Source organism: Canis lupus, chromosome 20 (assembly GCF_011100685.1).
Source record: "Canis lupus familiaris isolate Mischka breed German Shepherd chromosome 20, alternate assembly UU_Cfam_GSD_1.0, whole genome shotgun sequence".
NCBI lineage: Eukaryota > Metazoa > Chordata > Mammalia > Carnivora > Canidae > Canis > Canis lupus.
The window spans coordinates 58,349,311-58,370,336 of NC_049241.1; the positions used below are offsets into that span (position 1 = coordinate 58,349,311).

Consider the following 21,026-nt stretch of genomic DNA (forward strand, 5'->3'; position numbering starts at 1 on the left):
CGACCGCCCGGGTTCTGATGACCACAGCAGCCCCCGGCCCTGAACACACGTGGGGCCTGGAGCGGGGGGTACTCTTCCCTCCACTCCGCACGTGGGTCTGCACGCGGAGGGAAATACCCCGAATGAGCTCTGAGCCGGGAGGGCGTCCGCCTGAGCTCCTCTAGCGCGAAAGCAGTGAGGCCCTGAGAAGTGTCGGGCGCTGGGCTGAGGGCCGCGCGGGCCGCTCCGGTGACCCGGGGCTGCGCCTTAACCCCCCTGCGCCCCGCGGCCCGCACCTCCTGCGTGGCTGGAGGGTTAAAGGAGTGAATGTGCACCCGGCTTGGAACGGTGCCCGCACACGCTAGCTCAGGGGTTGGCACTTCTGTAGAGGCCGGAGAGTAAACGTCTTCAGCACTGCGGGCCGGACAGTTGTGCAAGGACTCGGCTGGGCCGTCGCGGCACACACGCAGCCAGAGGCAGCACCCGCGTGCACCCGCGTGGCTGTGCGCGACCAAACTTCGCTCCCAAGACACGTGCTGGGCCAGATGCAACCCCACGAGGTGTGCGGCACACATGCACCCGAGTGGCTTCCCGCCGCCCCTCCCCCTCCTCGTCCCTAAGCCCCGGGCTCCTGGAGCACCCGCCGGGCACCTGGCCTGTTGGGTGCGGGGGACGGGGCATTCTCGGTCTGGGGCTGCCAGTAGATGACGCGAGGCTTGAGGCACGGCTGCTGCGTCCCGTACAGGAACCGGAGGGAGAGGAGGGTATGGACGGGGAGGGGCTGCCAGAGCCACAGCCCCCACCAGGCTCTTCCCTGCTCCGCCCTAAACTTCCCAGGGCACCCACCGCCCTCAGGTCAAGAGCAAAGTCCTCTCAGAGTCCCCAAGGCCCAGTGTCAGGGGTACAGGCAGCCGCTGCCAGGGAGGGGAGAGCCGCCTGGAGGTGGTGCCACAGGAGGTGGCGGTGCGGGTGGGCGGGCGCTGACCTTGGCTCTGAAGCCGGGCCCATCCCCACTGCCCCTCTCTGCACCCCAGCCGCAGCCCCCATCCCGGTGTGGGCAGGGTCACTGTGCCCCAGCGCCTGCAGTTTCCATGACGACATCCTCCCCCCCACTTCCTTGGCCCCCCTCCCCCCAGGCGTGGCCACCCGCAGGACCCTGCCCAGCACCCCTGCCCTGCCCTGAACTCCTGCCCCCCTCCTCTGGGGCCCTTGGACTTCAGGGGACTCTCACCCCCCAAAGCCCCCTCGTCCCCGGTTCCTGAGTCAGAGCCACCCTCACCTCTGACCTGGCTCAGGCCCGGTGTGCACCCCAGCCCCCCTTCCTCCGAGCCCACAGTCCCAGCAGAGAGCTCCGCCCCACTCTGACCCGTCAGGTCAGGTCCCGCGCAGCGGTGGCTCCCCAGGGCCTGCAGCCCAGCCCGGGCCCAGCCTGCCCTGCAAGCCTAGGCCTCCCTGCACCGCCCCCTCCGCACCTGCGGACACCTGTGGACACTTCTCCCCACCGCAGGGCCGGCCTCCAGGAGCACCTTCCCCACTTGCCCTCTGTTGTTTGGTCTCCCGGGTCCCCTATTTTAAAGCCCGACCCCCTTCCCTGTCCTTCTGTGGCCACTCTTACCCCTTAGTGCTTCTGGCAGACGGTGTCATCTAGGTGGTCCAGCAGGGCAGGGACTTGTCTGTCTCCCCTGCTGCCAAGGCCCCAGCACCCAGGAAAGTGCCAGCACCCACCAGGTGCTCAGGAAACCTCAGGGGATGAGCAGTCAGCGGGTGCTCAGCAAACACCCGGGGGTGGGCAGTCAGCAGGTGCTCAGCAAACACCCAGGGGACGGGCGGTTCCTATCTCCCACCGTTCACCTTGACAGCCCCCGTGGGAAGCCTGGCGCTAGTGCCCTTTGCAGGTGAGCACATGGGGACTCGTCAAGGGGTGCCCTCTCCCCCCTCTGACATCTCAGAGACGCCCCAGGTCACCTGTTCCCCAGGTGTGGGGGTGGCTCTGGGGAGTGGTAGTCAAGCTGCTCCCCCTGATGCCTGCACATCGGGCACAGTGGGCAGAGGCCTCAGTTTACCTCCCTCAGTGTTGCCCACGTGCGAGGCGCCCACCCCCCACATCCCTTCCTCGCTCTCTGCCTGGCCTTCGGGTGTGGGGCCAGGAGCACGTCCGGGAGAGGTAGCGGGCGCTTGGCAGCCCCACACTCCCCACGGGCCGCGCAGAGGGGCGCTCGAGGGCTGCAGGGGACCCAGGGGCCTGCGTCTCCTGCTTGGGTCGCCCATGGTGGCCTCAGGAAACGGGCCGAGCTCCTGGACTGCTCATCAAATTCAGCGAGAGAACCGGAGCGTGTGGGTTAAAGGAAGCGGCGGGCGATGCCAGCGGCGGGAGCACCTCCCCACCCCGGCCCCCCTCCCTCCTCCCTCCTCTCTCCTCCAGCGGGGCGAGGGGCGAGGGGGGTGAGGCTCTGAGCGCAGGCGTGGGCAGGGGCAGCGGGGTGCAGGGCTCCAGGCCTGTCTGCATCCCGTGGGACGCTCAGGGGCTTTCCGCACACGTGCAGCGGCCCTCGCTGCTTGACCCTCTCCTGCCCCTCCGCTGTGCACCTACTGAGCTCCGACTGCATACCCCTCGGGGTGAGTGATGGACGTGCACCGCCCCAGGGAGGTCACCGCACTCCGCTGTGCCTCAGTGTCTCCACTTGTCGGGACGGACCCCGCGGTGAAGCGTGTCAGGGTCAGGGAACGAACGAGAGCCGACGGTGATGATGGGGTGGCCGCTGCTGAGCCGCGCCTGGAGCCCCCGCCCACCGCTGGCCTCTGCACCCACCGGGCAGCCCCTCAGGAACTCTTGGTGCCACAAGCTCCCTAAAGGAGCCGGGAAGGGGTGAGCCAGATGCCGCGGGCTCCAGAGCACCCCAAACCGACAGGCCCGGCTGGGGGGGGGGTGCTGCACAGGGCAGGAGGCAGAGCCACGACCCCCGGGAGCCCCAGCCTCCGCAGGTTAGGGACCCGGGACCAGCCGGCTGGGTCCCGTCTGCACGGCGTCGTCAGCATCCAAACGCACTTCCGTAGAGGCCATGGCCTCTGCCCCTGACGGTTGCTCAGGAAAAGAAACTCAGCTGACCCTGAGTTCATCTCCTCAATGTATAAAGAGCTCCGACAAATCAATAACAAGAGCAAGCGTCCCGTCCAAGGAGCCATTGCCATCGTTGTTGCCATCACGGCCGCCGCCACTGCGGCCGCGGCTGCTGGAGTGGGAGAGCCACCCGGATCCTCCGCAGGGGACCCTGCACGGACTGAAGCCCACAGTCCGGGGGCTCACACCCTCTGCTGTGCAGCCACACAAGTCAGGGGCCTCAGTTCGGGGAATGAAGGGCTGGTCCCCGGCCCGCTCCTCGGGGCCTCGCGAGCCGGGCGGTTGGAGCCGAGGCAGGACAGTTATTGATTTCACAATCTCCCGCCCCGACGGGGAGGAAATGGGCGGCTGTGGGGACCGGCCTGCGGCCACGGCCACCTCAGGGCCCCATCAGTCCCTCGCTGCGGGACCCTGCCTGAGCCCAGAGCCGGCCCCCGCCGCCACCGTGCATCAGTTTCTCCGGGGGTCTCGGGGAAGAAAGTGCCGACCAGGAGGGGGCCCCAGCAGCCCCACAGGGGGTAGGCGAGGCCTGGGGGTGGACGGAGCCCCACACGGCCCCAGGAAACATCCGCCGCTACCTGCGGCTGGGCCCGGGTGGCCACAGTGTCGGCTGTCGCGCAGATAACGGCCACACCCACCCCGTGGTCCCTTCCCGAGGGTCCCCAGCCTCTGGCCCGCCCACTGCTCTGACGTGTCCCTGCAGCCGCAGCAGCTTGGAAGGACATTCGCTGCTCGGTGGGCCTCACGGGGCCAAAGTCGGGAGCGGGCATGCCTGCCGGGCCACTCCCCCCGGGGCCAGCCGGTTACATCCCCTGCTGCTGCTTTGGAGGCTCTAGGCCTCGGCTGTAAAATGGGGTGATGACACGCAGCCGTCTAGTCAGCGTGCGGGACCGTCGTGGGTTCCACTCGGCCCCAGAGGCGTCCCTGTCCTGGTCCCCGGAGCTGGGACGCGTGCCCTCCCGCAGCAGAGGGGACCTGGTCGAGGCCCGGTGGGGGGGGTGACCCTGCGTCCTCTCCAGGTCCCCTCGCCCAGGCTCGCCACATCCGGTGACCGCCGTTGTATGTGCGTGACACCAGAGGCCGTGAGGACCCCCAGCACCCCCGGGGGGCCCACACTCATCCAGTCTCCAGGCCCGGCCGCCCGCTGCGCCCCTGGCGAGGTGTCGTGGCGAGGGACGTGCTGGGCCCCTCCACGGGCACCAGGGCAGCCCCGGGCTCCAGGTGGGAACAACCATGGCCGGCGCCAGGCCCCACTTCCCCACCCAACCCCCAGACGCCCTCTCCTGCTGCGTCCTCCACGCTGCGCGGGGAGCCTGTCCACCTGGCGTGCACGCGGCGAGGACTCCGGGCTCAGCAGAGCCTCTGCAAGGGGACCCCTGTGTCCCAGAGGCGCCCCCAGGCCCTGCCGCTCGTGCCCCGCCCCCGTGCCCATGGAAGCCTCTGCCCGGCGGCCCCGAATCCATGCGCTCCGGTCACCAGGACTGTGGTTACTGTGACCCCGAATCGCCAGATCTAACCCCGCACCCCCCGGCCCATCGGAACATGAGCACCACGGCGTGGGGGCCTTTGTCCCCGTCACGCTCTCCCCTCCGGCTCCTGCCAGAAGCTGTATACAGCAGGCACTCGGTAAATGCAGCAAAGGCAGCAGCAAGCAGAGGGCTTCCGGGGCACAGGCCCACCCTGGGTCCTGACAGCCCCGAGGTCCGTGCCAGGGCGGCTTGACGTGGGACAGACCCGGTTCGGGTGGAGAGCCAGCGCCTGCCCCCCCAGGGCCGCCTGGGCACTGCGGGAAGCTCCCCGCACCTGCGCCGTGGGCAGAGGGTGGGTAAACCGAGGCACAGGGCCGGCAGGTGGCCCCAGGCGGGCCCCTTGAGCCGCTCCTCCCCTCACCTCCCTGCTTCCTGGCCCCGGGTGCAGGGAGGACCACGGACAGCCCCGCGGCAGCAGTCACCCCACTTCCCCGACTTCCCCGAAGCCGCGGTGCAGAACTGGGCGTTGCCGTGGGGCCTGGCCGACCTCCGGCCACAGGCCACAGCCAGTTTCCCCCTTCCTGGCCGTTGGGGGGGGCCTGTCCTGCTGAGCTGTGGAGGGAGCCGCCCGCCTGCCACCGCCATGGGGCCCGGGGCAGGGGCCCTGGGCCGCCTGCTGCTCACCGTGCCTCTGGCCCTCGCGCTGTCCACGGGGCCCCCGGGTGAGACCCCCGACCTGTGCGGCCGCTCGGCCCTCTGGGTCACTCTCTGCCCCTCTCGTCGTGGGGACTGGGGACGGGGCCAGGCTCCAGGGGTCCAGACCCTTCTCCCGCACTCGGGGACCCCCTCTGGGCCCCTGGCTCCAGCCGCTCTCTGCCCGCGCCCCCCGCCCCCGCCCCCACCCCAAGGGCTCCAGCCGACCCCTCCCAGTGCCTTTTTCCTGCCCGATCCTGATGCGCTCCTGCCCGCCTGCAGGCTCCTGGGGCGCCCGGATCATCGGGGGCCACGAGGTGACGCCCCACTCCCGGCCCTACATGGTGTCTGTGAAGTTTGGCGGCCAGCACCAGTGTGGGGGCTTCCTGCTGCGGGCCCGCTGGGTGGTCTCGGCCGCCCACTGCTTCAGCGACAGGTGGGTGCACCCGGGGCCGCGCCGCCGCTGCCTCCTCTGCCGGGGCGGTTGGGGGGGCAAGACAAGCGCGCGGGCAGCGACGAGGGCCCACGTCCACCCTGAGGATGCCGCAGAGTAGCTGCGGGCGAGAGCAGGGGACGCGTTGGCGGCCACCTTGTCCCTGAGGCGTGAGGCAGGACCAACCTACGCATCACGTCGTGCCCAGAACCTCCGTTAACGTGAACGTCGGGCCATAGGCCGCAGGCGGAGATGGAGGCCCGGGCTCGCTCTCAAGCCCCTCCCCTTGCAGGGACCCCCGCATGGGCCTGGTGGTGCTGGGGGCTCACGTCCTGCGCACCTGGGAGCCGACGCAGCAGGTGTTCGGCATCTCGGCCGTCATCAGGCACCCGGACTACCAGCCGGCCACCCACGCCAATGACATCTGTCTGCTGCAGGTGAGCCGGGGGCTGGCGTGTGTTTTAGGAACAGCTGCAGGGACCCTGCGAGCTCCCAAGTCAGGTCAGCTCTGACCTCTGCCCTCCGTGCCCCCCACGCTCTCCCCGCAGCCCCGCAGGCTCGCACCCCCGCCCCCCTCCAGGGCAGCTCCCCGCAGACACCGCCCGTCCCTCCGTCCACCTGTCCAATGTCCAGCACCACTGACGACTGCGTGCTGCCTCCTCCGGGAGGACAGGGACTGCCACCCCCGCGCACATGCAGACCCAGGGTTCAGAACACGGGAGCTCCGGGCCCCGCAGAGGCCTCTGCGGGGCCCCCGGGCAGGAAGCAGCTCCCCCCGTAAGCCGGGCGTCCTCCTGCCCACACAGGGTGCATCCCTCCTGGTGGAGGCCGCCTCCACACTCCCGCTCAGGCCCGGGCCCCCTGGGACCTCCGTTTTGAGGAGAAAACACCTCAGACCTGCTCTCCAAATGCGGAGAAAACAGGGAATGGAACCCCAACGTGGTGGGAACAGGCCCCTGCGCACGGGGCGGCGAGGGTGTCGCGTTCTCTCTGCGAAATGAAAAGGGGGCAGCAAGTGCCCAGGCCGGCCTGCAGATTCTGCTGGAAAACCGGGAAGCTCTGGCCCTCCCATCCGCTGATGCAGCCGGGGAAACCGAGGCCGGGGGGAGCCTGAGAACCAACACCAGGGCCCGAGTTGCACATCCCATGAGCACTGATGGAGCGCCCGCTGTGTGCTGGGCACTGGGGGCACAGACACGAACAAACAGCCCTGGAGGGTGCCCTTAGAGCCGCCCGTCCCTGCTGGGTCGACGGGCCCTGACGGGGGCACACTAGAGCCCAGAGGAGGCTCCTGTTGCGCCGCGGGAGGAGTCTAGGAGGGCTCCCCGGGGGAGGTGACATCTAAGCCGAGACCTCAGGGCTGGATGGGAAAGGGGTTCCAGCGGGAGGGCGGGGGCACCGGGGAATGACGGTAAATTCACTCTGGCCGTGAGCCCGGAGGCATTGACCCAGGACAGTGGGGAGCCCCGGAGGGCTCACAGGCAAGGGCGAGGCTGAGCGGGCAGGGAACACAAGGCCAAGAGAGGCCCGGGTGTCGTGATGGGTAAACCGAGGCAGGAAGCCCGGGGGCGGCTGGGGGCAAGCCCTGAACCGGCGCTCTCCCTGCAGCTGAACGGCTCTGCCACCCTGGGTCCGGCCGTGGGGCTGCTGCCGCTGCCTCGCAGGGACGCCAGGCCCCTCAAGGTGGGGGCGCGGTGCCGGGTGGCCGGCTGGGGCTCCGTATCCGACTTCGAGGACCTGCCGCCAGGGCTGATGGAGGCTGAGGTCCGCGTGCTGGGCCTGGACGCCTGCAACGGCTCCTGGAGGGGCCAGCTCAGCCCGGCCATGCTCTGCACGCGTAGCGGGGACCGCCGGCGCCGCGGCTTCTGCTCGGTAAGACGCCGCCTCGGCCCGGCCTGCGGGACTACGAGGAGACCGCGGCCAGGGAGGGCCGGGGCCGGGCCGGGGCCTGGGAACGCAGCCCAGCTCCCCCGTGACCAGGTGAGGCCCCCTCGGCGCACACAGCCCCGCAGACGTGTGCATGCACACCGGAAGCGCTGAGTGGGGGCCGTAACAGGTCCCAGGACGTGGAAAAGCCCGAGACCAGAGCCGTCTCGGTTCAACTTCCAGAACAACCCGGAAGGCCCTGGGCTCACAAGCAAGGGCAAGGAGGGCAGACCGGAGGGTGGGAGCCACAGGCTCGCGGCCCCTGAAGGGTTTTGCGGCGGGGAGGGTCCTGGCCATACGGGCACCTTCCGGGAACGAGGCCCAGACGTGCGGCCGTGACCTTGCCTTCCCCCCCCGACCCCCAGGCAGACTCCGGGGGGCCCCTGGTGTGCAGGAACCGGGCCCACGGCCTCGTGTCCTTCTCCGGACTCTGGTGCGGCGACCCCAGGACCCCCGATGTGTACACGCAGGTGTCTGCCTTCGTGAGCTGGATATGGGATGTGGTTCGAGGGCCCAGCGGCCCCCCTCCCCAGGCCCCGGGGTCCCTGCGGGAGCTCCCTGACCCACAGCGGGCCTGGCTACAGAAGTGAGATGGCCAAGGAGCCCCGGGGAGGCCCGGCGTGTACGGGGCGGGGGCTGCGGTAGGAGAGGGCTCGGCTTCCAAACACAAAGGGCCAAAACGACCAAATAAAACATTAACTGAATAACCAGACACGACGGTTCACCTCCGGGGTCCGTCCACGGCCCTTTGAGCTGCTCTTTCCACTCAGCGTGGCCGAGGGTCTGCTTGGCCGCTGCCTCCCTGCATGACCAGGAGCCACTTGCTCAGGTTCGTCATCTGGCCCGTTGGCTTCAGGCCCCAGGCCCCCTCACCTCCGTCCCCACACTGACCCTTCTGGGCCTACCCACCCCGACCCCCAGCCTGCGGTCAGGGCCCCCTGGGCACGCCACTCCTCCAGCCTCCAGCTCATCACAACCACGTACAGATGGGGAGGCCAAGGCGGAACGGGGTCTCAGGGTGGCCTGGCTCCACGCGAAGTCCCTTCTCAACCCCAAAAAGTGCTTGGAACAAACTGCCCGGCAAGCAGCAAGTGGGGGGGGGGTGAGTGCCAGCTGCTGATCGTTGCCTTATTATTACTAATCGTATCATTTCTGTTATCACACCCTCAACCCTCCGGGCCAGTCCTCCGTGTCTGCAGCCTAAACTGGGGGAAGCCCTGGAGGGGCCCTAAGCTATCCCAACTCCCTCTTCCATCTCCTGCCCTAGAAAGGCTTCCTCTCCCAACCCCCACCCCGCTCCACACATCACCTTCCTCAGCCGTCTCCCCGGCTGCTGCCCGCTGCCCAGAGGTGGACACCGAGGCCCAGAGCCGGAGGGGGTCTCCCTCCGCTCACCGCAGCCCCCCAGGAGGGGAGCAGAGTCCCAGAGAGAGAGAGGCAAACCCAGGCTCGGACACTCCAGAGTGGAGTCTTTATTTCTTTGGTGAGGCAGGACCCCAGGGTGGGGAGGGGGCCTTGTCGGGGGCTCCGGGGAGCCCATTAATTACTCAAGGGCACTTTTCGGGGAGTCACAGGTAAGGCACTTCTGAGGGGCGAGGATAAGATGAGCACCACTGGCCCCTGCGCGGCTCACCCGGACTCGGGCAGCCGGGCTCCTGCCCGTGGGGCCCCCACGCGTGGCCTGGGCCTTCGGTGTGCGTGCAGACATGGGGAGGTGACACCTGCCAACACCCCACACGAGGCCCAGGGCCATCACCCGCCTGGTGTCAAGCCTCCTGAGCTGGCAGGTGGGTGAGGAGGGTCCAGGCGGGGGCTGAGCTTAGGGGCTCGGCCATGGCGAGTCTTGTGGGACTGAGGGTTCTGGTCTGGACCTCACCTGTGGACGGGCAGCAAGCAGGAGGGCTGGCGCCTGGACACGCGGCTCCAGGAGGCAGGGGGGTGGTGGGCGCATACACCCTGCATGAGCCAGGGGGTGGGCAGGGGCTGGTGGCCCCGCAGGGTCCCGCCCTAACTGCTTGGGGCACCACTGGACATAATGCCCTGCTCCGGGCTGATGCTGGCTGGACGCCGTGTCAGGGGACACGGAGAGTGTCCCTCCCCTCAACCGGCCCCAAGGACACGCTGGGCGCACCTGGGACACTGAGGCCACGGGGAAGTCCTTGTCGACCGGGGCCTGGGTGGGTTCTGAGGCTCATACACGGGGCTGCGGACCCCTCCTCGCCCCATCTGCGGCCTAGAGGGTTGCAGGGCTGCTTCAGCCACTGCTGGCCGGGGGACCCCCACCCTCTCTGCGGTGATGATAACTAAGTTACCCCCCAGGGCAGATGCAGGGGGTCCTCCTGGGCAGCACCCCACCCCCAGCCACACCCGCAGGCCTCCTTCCCCCAATCCTTCCAGGATATTGTCTGGGGGCTCCCGGACCCCCCCTGGCTGGTCCCGGTCCAGGCTCTGGGGAGCGTCTGTGGGACATAAATTAGACTCGGCTGCGGCAATAAATAAAACGGGGAGGCCTTGAACGCCAGGCCCAAGCCGGCCCCACAGGCTCACACGAAGTTCTCCTCCTCCTCCGACTCTGCATCCTCTGCATCCGACGGCTCAGGGGCGCCTGCAGAGTGGAAGGGAGCAGAGGAGAAATGGGGGCGCGCGGAGGGGCGGGACGCCGGACCCCGCTGCTCCCCGCTCCGCGCCGCACCTGCACAGCTGCCCGGGTGGCGCACTCCGATGGAGCGGCCCAGGAAGCAGGTGGCCTGGCGGAGGTGGCACGAGGACATGTAGGTGACGTTGTTGTTGCCGCAGAGCTCCTGGCCGGGGCTGGAGGGCGCGGGACAGGGCGCCGCGCGACACACCACGCAGTGGGCGCTGCCGGTCTGGTCCACCACGCACGACTGCGGCCGCGGGCACAGGACGTGGGTGCACGACTCTGCGAGCGGGGCGCGGGAGCCGGTCAGGGGCCGGCGCAGGCCCCGCCCCCCGGGTTCCCCCTGCAGGCCCCGCCCCCGCAGGCCCCGCCCCCGCAGGCCCCGCCCCTTAGGTTCGCCCCGCGGGTTTTCCCTTAGGCCCCGCCCCCGGCCCTCAGGCCCCGCCCCTCAGGCCCCGCCCCGCGGTCCCCCCCGCAGGCCCCGACTCCCGCCCCCCGCCCCTCAGGTCCCCCCCCGCGGGTTCTCCCTTAGGCCCCGCCCCCGGCCCTCAGGCCCCGCCCCCAGGCCCCGCCCCGCGGTCCCCCCCGCGGGTTCTCCCTTAGGCCCCGCCCCCAGCCCTCAGGCCCCGCCCCCGTAGGCTCCACCCCGCGGGGGGTCCCCCCCGCAGGCCCCGCCCCGCAGGTAGCCACGCCCCTTCCGCGCCGCGCCCGCCCCGGGTCACGCACCCCTGCCTCCCGCCCCACGTGAGCCCCGGCCCTGCCTCCCCGCAGCCCCACCCCGCTCTTCCTCGCCCCGACCCCGCCGCGCGGTCTCCGCCCCCCGCCCCACGTACTGCGGCAGCGGCCCGGGTACATGACGCGCAGGTCCGGGTGGCCGCGGCAGCGCGCGGCGCGCAGCTCGCACTCGTCGCGGTAGGTGGCGCCGTCCGAGCCGCAGACCTGCAGGCGCGCCGGGAGCCCCGCGCAGTCGGGCGCGCACTCGCAGCGCGGGCGGCCCCCCTGCATGCGGCACGCCTTGCCGGGGCCGCACTCCACGCCCTCGCACGAATCTGCGGACACAGGGCGCGCGTCGGGGCGGGTCCGCGGAGCCCGCGGCGCCCCCGGGTCGGGCGCACGGTTCCCGCGGGGGCGGGGGCGGGGGCGGGGTCTCCGCCTGGAATCCGGGGGCGCGGGGACGAGCTCCAGCGTCCGGTCCCGCTCGCCGGCGTCTGTTCCCGGATTGACGCCCGGTTATGGGGAGGCGGCGGGGAGGGGAGGGGGCTGCACCAGCGGTCCCTGCGCGGGCCCGGGGTCGGGGTCACCAACCCGCCCAACCCCAGGACGCGCTTGGCGCTCACTTCCTGGGGAGGGGGCTCCCCCCTGCCTACTTTCTCGGGCAGGTTAACAGGTCTGGGCAGGGCAAGCCTCCCCGTGGGGTCTCCGCCGCCCCCCCCACCCCGGGCCCCCGGACCCACTAATGGGCCGCCCATCTCACAGCCCCCCCCAGGTGATGCCACGGTCAGCATTTTACCAAAAGGAGAAACCGAGGCCCCGTCACAGCTGTGAGCGGAGGATGAAAACTCCAGGCCCCAGATGGACGCCCCCCTCCCTTCTGTTGCTGTGGACCTGGAGGCCCGACCCAGCTCTTGAGTTCAGCCTCAGTTTCCCTGTGTGTAAAGTGAGGCTGACTGGGGGAGCACGAGCGTAATGCGCCTGTGCGGATGCCCCCAGGTCACCCCTGCCAGGGCATGTGGGCTGCACCTGGGCACCTCCCACGCTGCTGCCCACACACATCTGGAAACGCTCCCCCTGGGTGGCTTCACAGGCGGAGCGGAAGTGGGAGAACTGAGTTGCCTTTCCCAAGGCCAGATGGGGGGTGACCTGGACCTCGTCTTGCCCGGCCCAGGCATTCTGTGAAGTCTGTCCTCCCAGAACCCCGGGGGTGGGGGGGCGGGTGGGGGGTGGAGGGAGCCAGGGCACACAGCAGTGAGTCCAAGACCACCCAGCCAGGCCGATCAGGGATTAATCACATCCCAGTGGCCAGCTGGGCCCTCAGCTGCAGCCTCCTCCCTGCCCCGGCCCCACCCACCAGGGCCGGATCCCATACTTTCTCCAGCTGGCACCCAGCACCCTAATGCCCACCTCCTTCAAGCCATGCCCTCACACCACCTCTGGGCCCCTGCAGCTTCGGCCGTGACCTGAGGGGCCTGGGAGGGTCCCTGTCCCCTTCTCCAGGGCAGAGAATACGTCTTGGCTTATTACTTCGTTCACTCTGCCCTCAAAGAGCTCCTAATCTGAAGGAGGCAGCTGAGAGCAGGGTCCAGAGGCACATGCTCGCTAAACATGCGTGTGTGGTCCCCCCACGGGTCCCTGAAATCTGTGGAGTTGTGGGCACAGTAAGTGTTCGGGAACGCTGACTGTGGGGTCACAAGCCCAAGCGGCCAGTTGGGAACCCCCCCCTCCAGGAGGTAGGTGTGAGTCGCGTGTCCTCCTCCCAGGTGGGGCGCAGGTGGGAAGTCACCCAGGCAGAGCCCTCGGCGTGAGCAGGGGCCTGGAGGCTGGAAACCAGGCCGGGGGGTCCTCAGCATCTTCCTGACTCCTCAGCTGAGGGAGGCTGAGGCCCGGGCTCCTGCAGTCCCCAGCCCCTCTCTGACCCCGGATGCGCTGCACAGACGCTCCTCCCGGCAGCCTCGACCTCCTCTGCCTACCCCCGAGGGGGGAGAGCCTTCTCACTTGTCCCACGGGGCCCCCGGCCTGCTGCTGACGCCCACGGGCTCACCTTTGCAGGGGAGGCAGTGGACGAGGCCCAGGAAGCCCAGAAGGCTGATCTTGTTCCCCGGGTGAGTGAAGTTGGACCAGGCGGTGTCGATGTTGCTGGAGGCGCAACACTCCGCTTGGCTCACGTCAGTCTTGAGCACCAGGCTGCAGGTGGCCTCTCGGCCCTGCTGGAGCCAGCACACGCCACCTGTGGACGCGGAGGACAGTTACTAGGCACTAGAGGTGCCCCCGTGTGGCACTCCCGGCTCCCAGGCCCTGACCTTCCACCCCACTCCCCGCCCTTGGGGTGTATACAGTTGGTGCTCCGTCATGACAGCAGGGATGATGTGCTCCCGAGATCTGCGCGGGTGACCTGCGCGGGTGCTCGCGTCCCAGGTCAGCCCAGGTCCTGGCGACCCTTCTGGGATTCCGCCTCTCTGAGCCACAACCCCCACTCGTGGTGGGAAGCGCTCCCCACCTTCCTGCTTCCAGGCCCCCAGGCCCAGGCCTGGCATCCTGCCCGACCAGTCAAACACCCAGAGCTGGACGTGTCAGGGTCAGCGGGCCCCGGGGCGCCTCTCCGCCTCTGCCCTCTGTCTAGACAGCGCCCGAGGGCACGCAGAGCCCCCCTCGCCTGGCAGCCCCCCCTTGCCTGGCCCGCCTCTTACTCACTCCAACTTGGGAACATTCCCCTTGCATGAGCTCACCATCTCCCTGGGGACACGGCCTTCGGGGAGGGGGCTCGGCTCTCCCCCTCGAGCGGGGCTGGGGTGGGGCTGCGGGTGGGGCGGGGAGGCAGATGGCCCTCGGTTCCTTCACCCTTACACGGGGGCCGGAGTGGCCGTGGCCCCCCTGCCAGAGGGCTCCCTGGTTCCCGGCACCAGCTCGGAACTCAGCACCTTGGCACTCCTCTTACACACCGAGAAACTGAGGCGGGAGGGAGTGGGGGACAGATGCGTCGCCTGGCGTCTCCCGACAAGTGGGAGGCGTGGGATTCCCACAGCCCCGGTGCCTCAGCAAACCGGGGGAGGATCTGAGACCTCGGGTGGGGGTCCCGGGTCCAGCCACTCCGCCCTGCCTGTCTGCGGCTTGAGGGCTTCAGGGCTCACGTGCTGCAAGCCCGAATCCTGACTTTGCCACTCACAAGCTGTGTGACCCTGTGCCTCGGTTTCCCCATCTGTTAAATGGGCGTGATGAGAGCGCACACCCGTCGCTGGGCTGGGCCGTTCCGCGCTTTCAAGGGGGAGGAGGTAGACAGTCAGCGCTCAATGCATGCAGCGGCGTTGTGCCTCCTACTCCGGACAGTTGTGAAAGAGCCACATCTGCCTGCTGACCCGCGGGTGACCCTCCTCGGGCTGGGGGAGGGGAGCCCCGGCCGCCCGCCGCGCCCCCGCGCCCCCGCGCCCCCGACAGCGCCGCGCGCGCATTCCGGGCAGCCCACGTGGGTGGCCCACCCCGCCCGCCCCTTCCGGCCGCCCCACTCACCGGGCGCGGGGTCCCCCGAGCCCACGGAGCCCACGAAGCCCACGGCCCAAGCCAGGGCCCCCCAGGGCAGCGGCCACAGCGGGCCCGGCGCCCCGGGACGCATGGCGGACGCAGAGACGGCGGCGGCCCCGGCGGGACGCGCGGGCGGCGGGCAGGGCGCGGCGGCACCGACTTCCCAGCGCGGCGGCGGGCGCTCCCTATAAAGTCCCGCTGGCCGCGGGCGGGGCGGGGCCGGGCCGGGGCGGGGCGCGGGGCGGGTGGCGCCCGGTGTGTGCAGGCGCGGCCCGGGCGCCCCGAGGGCAGCTGCGGCGGGGCCTGGGCCGCGGGGAGGCTCCCCGGGACCCGGACGCCCACACCCCCGGGGGCGGGGACCGCGGTGACCCCCCCCACCCGCCCCGGACGCCCGGGCTTTGCGCCTGCAGGACGGTGACGTCGGGCACCCGCGCCCCCGGGAGACCCGCGTCCCGGAGGCCACAGCGGGGGCCCTGTGCACGTGCTGCCCTCGGGGGTCCAGGGAGCCACCAGGGGCTGGCGCAGGCTGGCAGTACCCGGCAGCCGCAGAAACCACACACACAGGTGGACAAAGGAACGTGTCACTTCAAGGAACGGCTGATGCTTTCCGGAAAATAAAAAATATTGGGAGCAACGAGGTATGGCGGGGCGACGATGGTCCCAGGTCACCCCCCTCCGTATTCCCCGTATTCCTCCCCCTGCCCCCCACAGGTGTGGAAGCCAGAGCTCCTCGCGGCCACAGACCCCACAGACCTAATGCAGGAGAGCCGCCCCCAGAAGATGCCAAGCGCCCTCCTCCGTCTCAGCCGCTCGGCCTGACCCCCACGTCCCCGTGGCCAGGGGCCAGGTTCCTGCCTGGTGGCCCCGGGGGAGGACGCCCAGCTGTCTTGGCCTGTCCTTGGTCTCTGACCGTGGAGGGGATCCTCACTGCCTGGGGACTGAGGCAGGGATGGGACCCAAGTTCTCAGCGAGGGTGTGCAAGAGCTGGACGTTGTGACCTTGGCCGAGACCTGACCCTGCCGCGGCCCCGCCGCCCCAGCCTGGGCTCTGCAAACCAAAGGGTTATTGTCAGCCGGGCGTGGGTTCGAAACTGAGGATGGTTGCCAGCAGCCTCTGCCCCCAGCCTGGCACGTCACACCCCCCCTCCCCCCAGAGGCCATGTGCTGGGCGACCTAGAGCAAGGCACTGGCCCTCTCTGGGGAGCCCTCTTTCCATGCCCCCCTCTCCACCCTGGACTGGCCTCAGCCTCACCCCCTGCAGCCTACTTCCCACCTTGCTCCTCCCCAGCTCAGACATTCACCATGACTCCCCAGGGCCCCAGGCTTCACTCCTCCAGACCCCCCAGAAAGCAGTCCCTCATGGGGACCAATCAGCGTCCTGATGGAGGATGCCATACCCAGGGCAGAGGGGGGAGGTCGAGGCCGACTTCTCAGGGAAGGAGCTCGGACATTCACCGTGACATTTAAATGTCACATTGGACCGAGCAATGGTGGGGCAGGGGGTGTGGGAACAGAAGCAGTAGGATGTTTGGGCCGCAGGTAAGAGAGAGCCCACCTGGAAGGTTTGGATGGGCAGGTGGCCCCGGACGACGCAGGTGGAATCAGAGGAGCGCCGCGCAGAGAGCGTTTCCCTCCGCGACCCGGGAGATGTCCGTGACCCGCCGTCGCCGGGTGTGAAGGTAGAGGAAGGGGCCTCGAGCCAGAGAATGTGAGTAACCTCCAGAGGCTGGAAAAGCTTAAGTCAGAGAAAGACAAATGCCATAGGGCGTCACTCGTCTGTGGAATTTAAGAAACAAAACAGACGGACATAGGGGAAGGGAAAAAAGAGAGAGGGATGCAAACCATAAAAGACTTTTTTTAAGAAGGCTCCGTGCCCAACGTGGGGCTTGAACTCCAACCCGAGACCAGGAGTCGCGTGCTCTTCTGACTGAGCCCGCCGGCGCCCCAACGGACTCTTAACTCGGGGAGTAGTTGGTGGAGGGAGGTGGTGGGTGACGGGCATGACGGAGGGCACTTGCTGGGGCGCCGGGGGGGGGTCAGCGGGTGAAGCAGCTGACTTGGGCTCAGGTCATGAACCCAAGGACCTGGGATCCAGTCCCGGGTTGGGCTCCGCAGGGAGGGGGCTTGGGATCCTCTCTCTGCTTTTCCCCCCAACGCGTACACTTATTTTCTCTCTCTCAAATAAAGAAATAAAATCTTCCAAAAAATTTTTTTAAATAGAAGCTGGAAAAGCAAGGAATAGACCCCCCTCCCCGACCCCCGAGACACCAAAAGGAAGGCAACTGCACCGATACATTTAGTTCAGAGACCCATGTTGGACTTCTGATCTCTAGGACTAGAGAAGAACAATCTGTTGTTTTTTTGTATTAAAGATTTTATTGAAAAAAAAAAGATGTTATTTATTTATTCACGAGAGAGGCAGAGACACAGGGAGAAGCAGGCTCCTCGCAGGGAGCCCGATGTGGGACTCGATCCCGGGACTCCGGGATCACGCCCTGGGCTGAAGGTGGCGCTAAGCCGCTGAGCCCCCCCCCCCCCCCCCCCGGGCATCCCCAATTTGTGTTGTTTTAAGCCACTGAGTTTGGGGCAATCTGTCACAAGAGTGCTAGGCAGACCCTGCAAGTTGGGTTTGGTGCCACAGTGACGCGGGCCCCGTGGGCTGGACGCAAACAAGGGAGTGAACACAAGCGTGAAGGTGGGCGGCAGTACGAGGCCCTGGGAGCAGGAAGCTTGGGGGGCCTCCAAGGAGGTGACCCTGAGGCCTGGAGAGAGAGGGAGCCCGCCGGTGGAAGCCCGCTGCAGGATGTGCCACCTGGGCGAGGCCACGCGCGACCTCTCCCTGCCCCGTTTTCTCATCCACAAAATGGGCAGAGGTCCCAGTACTGCAGATCCCAGCCAGGATGCCAGGGCCGGCGCCCGATGCGCGGCAGGGCACGCGTACAGCGAGTCTTACTCACCAGCAGATAGGCGTCTGGCCCGGGGAGGTGCATCACGAGTCTTCCTTGCCCCTCGCCACGATGCCGTGAGACGGGCACCCATTTTACGGAGGGTGAGGAAGGAAGTGACTTTCCGGCAGCCACAAAGCCCCACAGTGTTGGGACTGGCATCAGCACCAGAGAGGCAGGATTCCAGCCCCCGTGGGCTGAGCGGCGGGGTGGGCCCTCCCGTTCTGGGTTGGACAGTGAGGGCCAGCCCCCGGATTGTGGCTGGCATCCCCCTCCTTCCGGTCGCCGCACCAGATTTTCCTTTGGGAAATCACCTCCCGTGCTCCCAGCCCAAATGATCCCAGGAGCGGGCACCAGCCCAGGCTCAACCAATTAGGATCATCTGGCGAACAGCAGACCCTGAGGGTTTTTTTCTGGGAAAGAGACTCCCTTCCTGCCAGAGCTGGAGGGATGTGAGCCTAGAGCTGCCGGTGGCTCGTACCCATGGCCGGGGAGAAGCCAGTCCAGCAGGCCTTGGAGCCGAGAGCGGCGGCAGAAACTCCCTGTACGGTGATTGGAAGTCCTGGATCCTGCTGTGCCTGAACTCCTCCACCCCATAAGATGAAGTCCATTTAAGCTGAGTTTGTTGCTTGCACTGTACAAAGCCAGCTTTCAGTAAGCCTGTGGCCATTTTACTCAAGTGGAGCCTTTAGGACCTGCAGGGGCTCTGGGAGTGACACGGCCTGAGGTGCCAACCTGTGCCTCCAGGATACAACCCCAGGGCGCTCAGGATCACCCCCCCCCCCCCCCCCGCCACGCTCCTCCAGCGGGAAGCCTCCACACCAGCCCACTGCCTGCAGCGCTTGCACTGGGTCCCGAAGCCTTCGGGGCTCTGGGTCCTCGAACCGGGCACGTGACGCCGAACCCAGGGCCGCCACCGAAGACTCCAGATCACAGCTGGGCGTTGCCCTCCCCTCTCACACCAGCCCCGGCTCCCAGCGGCCCCAGACACAGTCCAGGCCCTGAAGCCTGGCTTCTAGGCCCTTCCTGCTCAATCCGAGCCCCTTCCCGCCGCCGCCACTGCTCCACCCCCAGGGGTCCCCGCCCACCCCCTTCCCTGCAAAGGGAGCTGATTTCGTGCAGAAAGCAGGTAGCATTACTTGCACCCCCAGCCCAGAGGCGAATGCTGATAGGCCAAGCCGGATGACGGAATGTCGGCCCCGCCTCTTGCTAGCCATTGGCTTAGCCACAGCCATGTGACCCAGCTCTGGCCAATGGTGGGGGGGGAGAGCCTGCCGGGGCGGGGCCGGGGCGGGGCCTGGGCGGGGCTGGCCGAGTGTGCGCGTGACCCGGGAGCCGGAGGTATGCGGCAGTGGTTTGCTGCTGTAACAACCAAATGCAAAAAAAAAAAAAAAAAAAAAAAAAAAAAAACAAGTGCAAGTGCACCGCTCGGGGTGCGGAGACGCCAAGCCCGGGGTGTCGGGTCCACGCAGCAAGGTCCGCAGGCTCCGGGCTCCGGGCTCCGCGCACCACGCCCGCCCCCCACCCACCGCCGGGCCGCGCTCGCCCGGACTCCGCGTGCGCTCCGGGGACCCGACTGTGATGGGGCGAGGAGGTCGCGCCCTCCCCGAGCCGGTGCGGCCAGGTCCCCGCCAGCGGTGTCCCGGGAGTGTCCCGGGTGCGGGAGCCGAGCCGCGCCGCGGCGCCGAGCACGTGGTAGAGGCCCACGGGGTGGAGGGCCGTGGTTTGGGTAAACCAGTAGCCCGCCTCTGCGGAGGCCCCTGGGTGCGGAGGCATGGAATGAAGACGCACAAATAAAAAACATCAACAAATGTTAATAAAAAGGGAAAAAAAGACATAACTCAAAATATACAAATAAAAGGTTAAAAAAATGAAAGAAGGGATCCCAAGGTGGCGCAGCGGTTTGGCACCTGCCTTTGGCCCAGGGCGCGATCCCGGAGACCCGGGATCGAATCCCACGTCGGGCTCCCGGTGCATGGAGCCTGCTTCTCCCTCTGCCTGTGTCTCTGCCTCTCTCTCTCACTGTGTGCCTATCATAAATAAATAAAAAAATTAAAACAAATTAAAAAAAATTTTTTTTTTTAATTTTAAAAAATGAAAGAAAAAGTGCACAAGTGCACAAGCAGACAGTTGCTCCATAGGAATGTTGCCCGGTGAAGACCTGGGCCCCGACGGGCCACCTAAGGCTACGGGCTCGCTGACATAAGTGCAGTTCCCGCCATAATTTCTATGTGACTGTCCTACCTGCCACATGGGCCACTCACCTGGAAAAGCAAGTGAGCTTTGAATGTGGTCACACGCCCCAAATTGAGATCGAAGCACATGGCAAAGCCACAGAAAAAGGCTGAACCCAGCGGAGGCTGAGGAGAGGAAGGACCCCTGCCCCTCTAGGCGCTTGACCTCCTGAGACCCCCCACGTCAAGGATGAAGCCACCGCGGTGTCCCTGGATGACAGGAGGGGAAACCTAGCAAGAGCAAGAGTCACCTGCCCCGGGGGAACTCAGACGGGTGCAGACTGTCAGGACAACTTCCCCTCTGCCCACGAGGCTCCTGACTCAGCGCGGTGGCAGCGGAAGGAAAGGATGCTCTCGGCTGGGGACACGGAGGCCTGGTGACCAGAGAGAGTTGGGAAACCAGGGTCGCGGCCGCCGGAGGCGGGGGGAGCCCCGTGCTGCAGATGGGAGCTGGCTGGCCTTGTCCTGTAGGGTCAAGAGGCAAGGACACGCGTTGTGGGAAGTCTGGGGGGGAGGCATGGCCCTGCGGGGGGCGGGGCGGGGGATCTCTAGGGCTCAGGCGCCCCCCTGCCTCCATAATCCACTGCCAAAGCCTTTCCAGGGAGATACCGGGAGTCCTGGCCCTGCTGCACCACCTTGTTTGCACCCTCCGTCTCCCCGGCTCTAAAACGGGGTCCCGGTCGTGGCGCTTGCAGGAAGATTAAACTTCAGGCCTGGCACACACTGAGCTCGTGGTCTTATGACACGCAAAACCCTGGCTCCGTGTTCCCCTGCGTTCCCGGGTCCCGGCCTGGAGCCGTCACCCAGCAGGGACCCGCTGATTATTCATGTGCCCGGGAACCCGCGGGCACCGGCTCTGTGCTGAGCACTGCCCTCTGCGATGCTGCCGACAGCCCGGAGCCGGGGGCGGCTGCAGAAGGAAAGAGGGTGCTGGGCCGTGGGGTGCTGTATGGGCTGGGACTCCCTCACAAAGGGTTAGACAAGCAGGGAGAGAGAAGGGACGGTGGGGAGGGCCCGAGCGGACCAGGGCCCCGGGGTGGGAGGCGGCTTGGCCCACCCAAGGGAGCCAGTGATGATGAGCTCGGGGCGGCAGCAGGGCCCGCTGAGGACGGAGGAGGTGCCGTGGGTGCCCGTGCGTGCGCCAAGCTTCATCCAGTCCCGGAACCCCGGGCGGAGGTTCTGCAATGTGTACGGAGAACTTATTTTTATTTTATTTCATTTTTAGATTTTATTTTTTTTATTTATTCATGAGAGACACAGAGACAGAGGCGGAGATACAGGCAGAGGGAGAAGCAGGCTCCCTGCGGGGACCCTGTGTCCAGAGAAGCGAAGTGACCTACCCAGGGTCTCACAGGCAGC

General features: G+C 67.6%; 2 protein-coding genes and 1 long non-coding RNA gene across 4 annotated transcripts; 2 read left to right on the forward strand and 1 right to left on the reverse strand.

The window, feature by feature from the left end:
* Window positions 1–5,041: 5,041 nt before the first annotated feature.
* On the forward strand, window positions 5,042–8,330 carry PRSS57 (serine protease 57). The gene is made up of 5 exons (XM_038568058.1): window positions 5,042–5,288; window positions 5,542–5,695; window positions 5,985–6,129; window positions 7,301–7,564; window positions 7,984–8,330. Exons 1-5 carry the CDS (start codon window positions 5,210–5,212, stop codon window positions 8,206–8,208), a joined length of 867 nt encoding a protein of 288 aa, XP_038423986.1. The 5' UTR covers window positions 5,042–5,209; the 3' UTR covers window positions 8,209–8,330.
* Window positions 8,331–9,062: 732 nt separating this feature from the next.
* On the reverse strand, window positions 9,063–14,631 carry FSTL3 (follistatin like 3). 2 transcript variants are annotated; one of them, XM_038568059.1, is made up of 5 exons: window positions 14,478–14,631; window positions 13,015–13,200; window positions 11,090–11,305; window positions 10,311–10,538; window positions 9,063–10,223 (listed from the first exon to the last, which is right to left on the reverse strand). In XM_038568059.1, exons 1-5 carry the CDS (start codon window positions 14,578–14,580, stop codon window positions 10,162–10,164), a joined length of 795 nt encoding a protein of 264 aa, XP_038423987.1. In that variant the 5' UTR covers window positions 14,581–14,631; the 3' UTR covers window positions 9,063–10,161. The 2 variants fall into 2 exon arrangements, with proteins under 2 accessions (XP_038423987.1, XP_038423988.1); XM_038568060.1 differs by lacking the exon at window positions 14,478–14,631 and adding an exon at window positions 13,471–13,651.
* Window positions 14,632–14,880: 249 nt separating this feature from the next.
* LOC102156186 lies at window positions 14,881–16,870 on the forward strand. Its single transcript, XR_005374476.1, has 3 exons — window positions 14,881–15,127; window positions 15,201–16,196; window positions 16,709–16,870. It is a non-coding gene; the product is annotated as an uncharacterized LOC102156186 (long non-coding RNA).
* The last annotated feature ends 4,156 nt before the right edge of the window (window positions 16,871–21,026 follow it).

What these genes read in the sequence shown, in the direction of transcription:
- PRSS57 (XM_038568058.1), top strand. Translation starts at nt 5,210, where the DNA reads ATGGGGCCCGGGGCAGGGGCCCTGGGCCGCCTGCTGCTCACCGTGCCT. An exon ending in GCTGTCCACGGGGCCCCCGG is followed by an intron (nt 5,289 to 5,541) that starts GTGAGACCCCCG and finishes GCCCGCCTGCAG; the next exon opens with GCTCCTGGGGCGCCCGGATC. An exon ending in GCCCACTGCTTCAGCGACAG is followed by an intron (nt 5,696 to 5,984) that starts GTGGGTGCACCC and finishes CTCCCCTTGCAG; the next exon opens with GGACCCCCGCATGGGCCTGG.
- FSTL3 (XM_038568059.1), bottom strand. Translation starts at nt 14,580, where the DNA reads ATGCGTCCCGGGGCGCCGGGCCCGCTGTGGCCGCTGCCCTGGGGGGCC. An exon ending in CTCGGGGGACCCCGCGCCCG is followed by an intron (nt 13,201 to 14,477) that starts GTGAGTGGGGCG and finishes CCGCGTCCACAG; the next exon opens with GTGGCGTGTGCTGGCTCCAG. An exon ending in CCACCCGGGCAGCTGTGCAG is followed by an intron (nt 10,224 to 10,310) that starts GTGCGGCGCGGA and finishes TCCACTCTGCAG; the next exon opens with GCGCCCCTGAGCCGTCGGAT.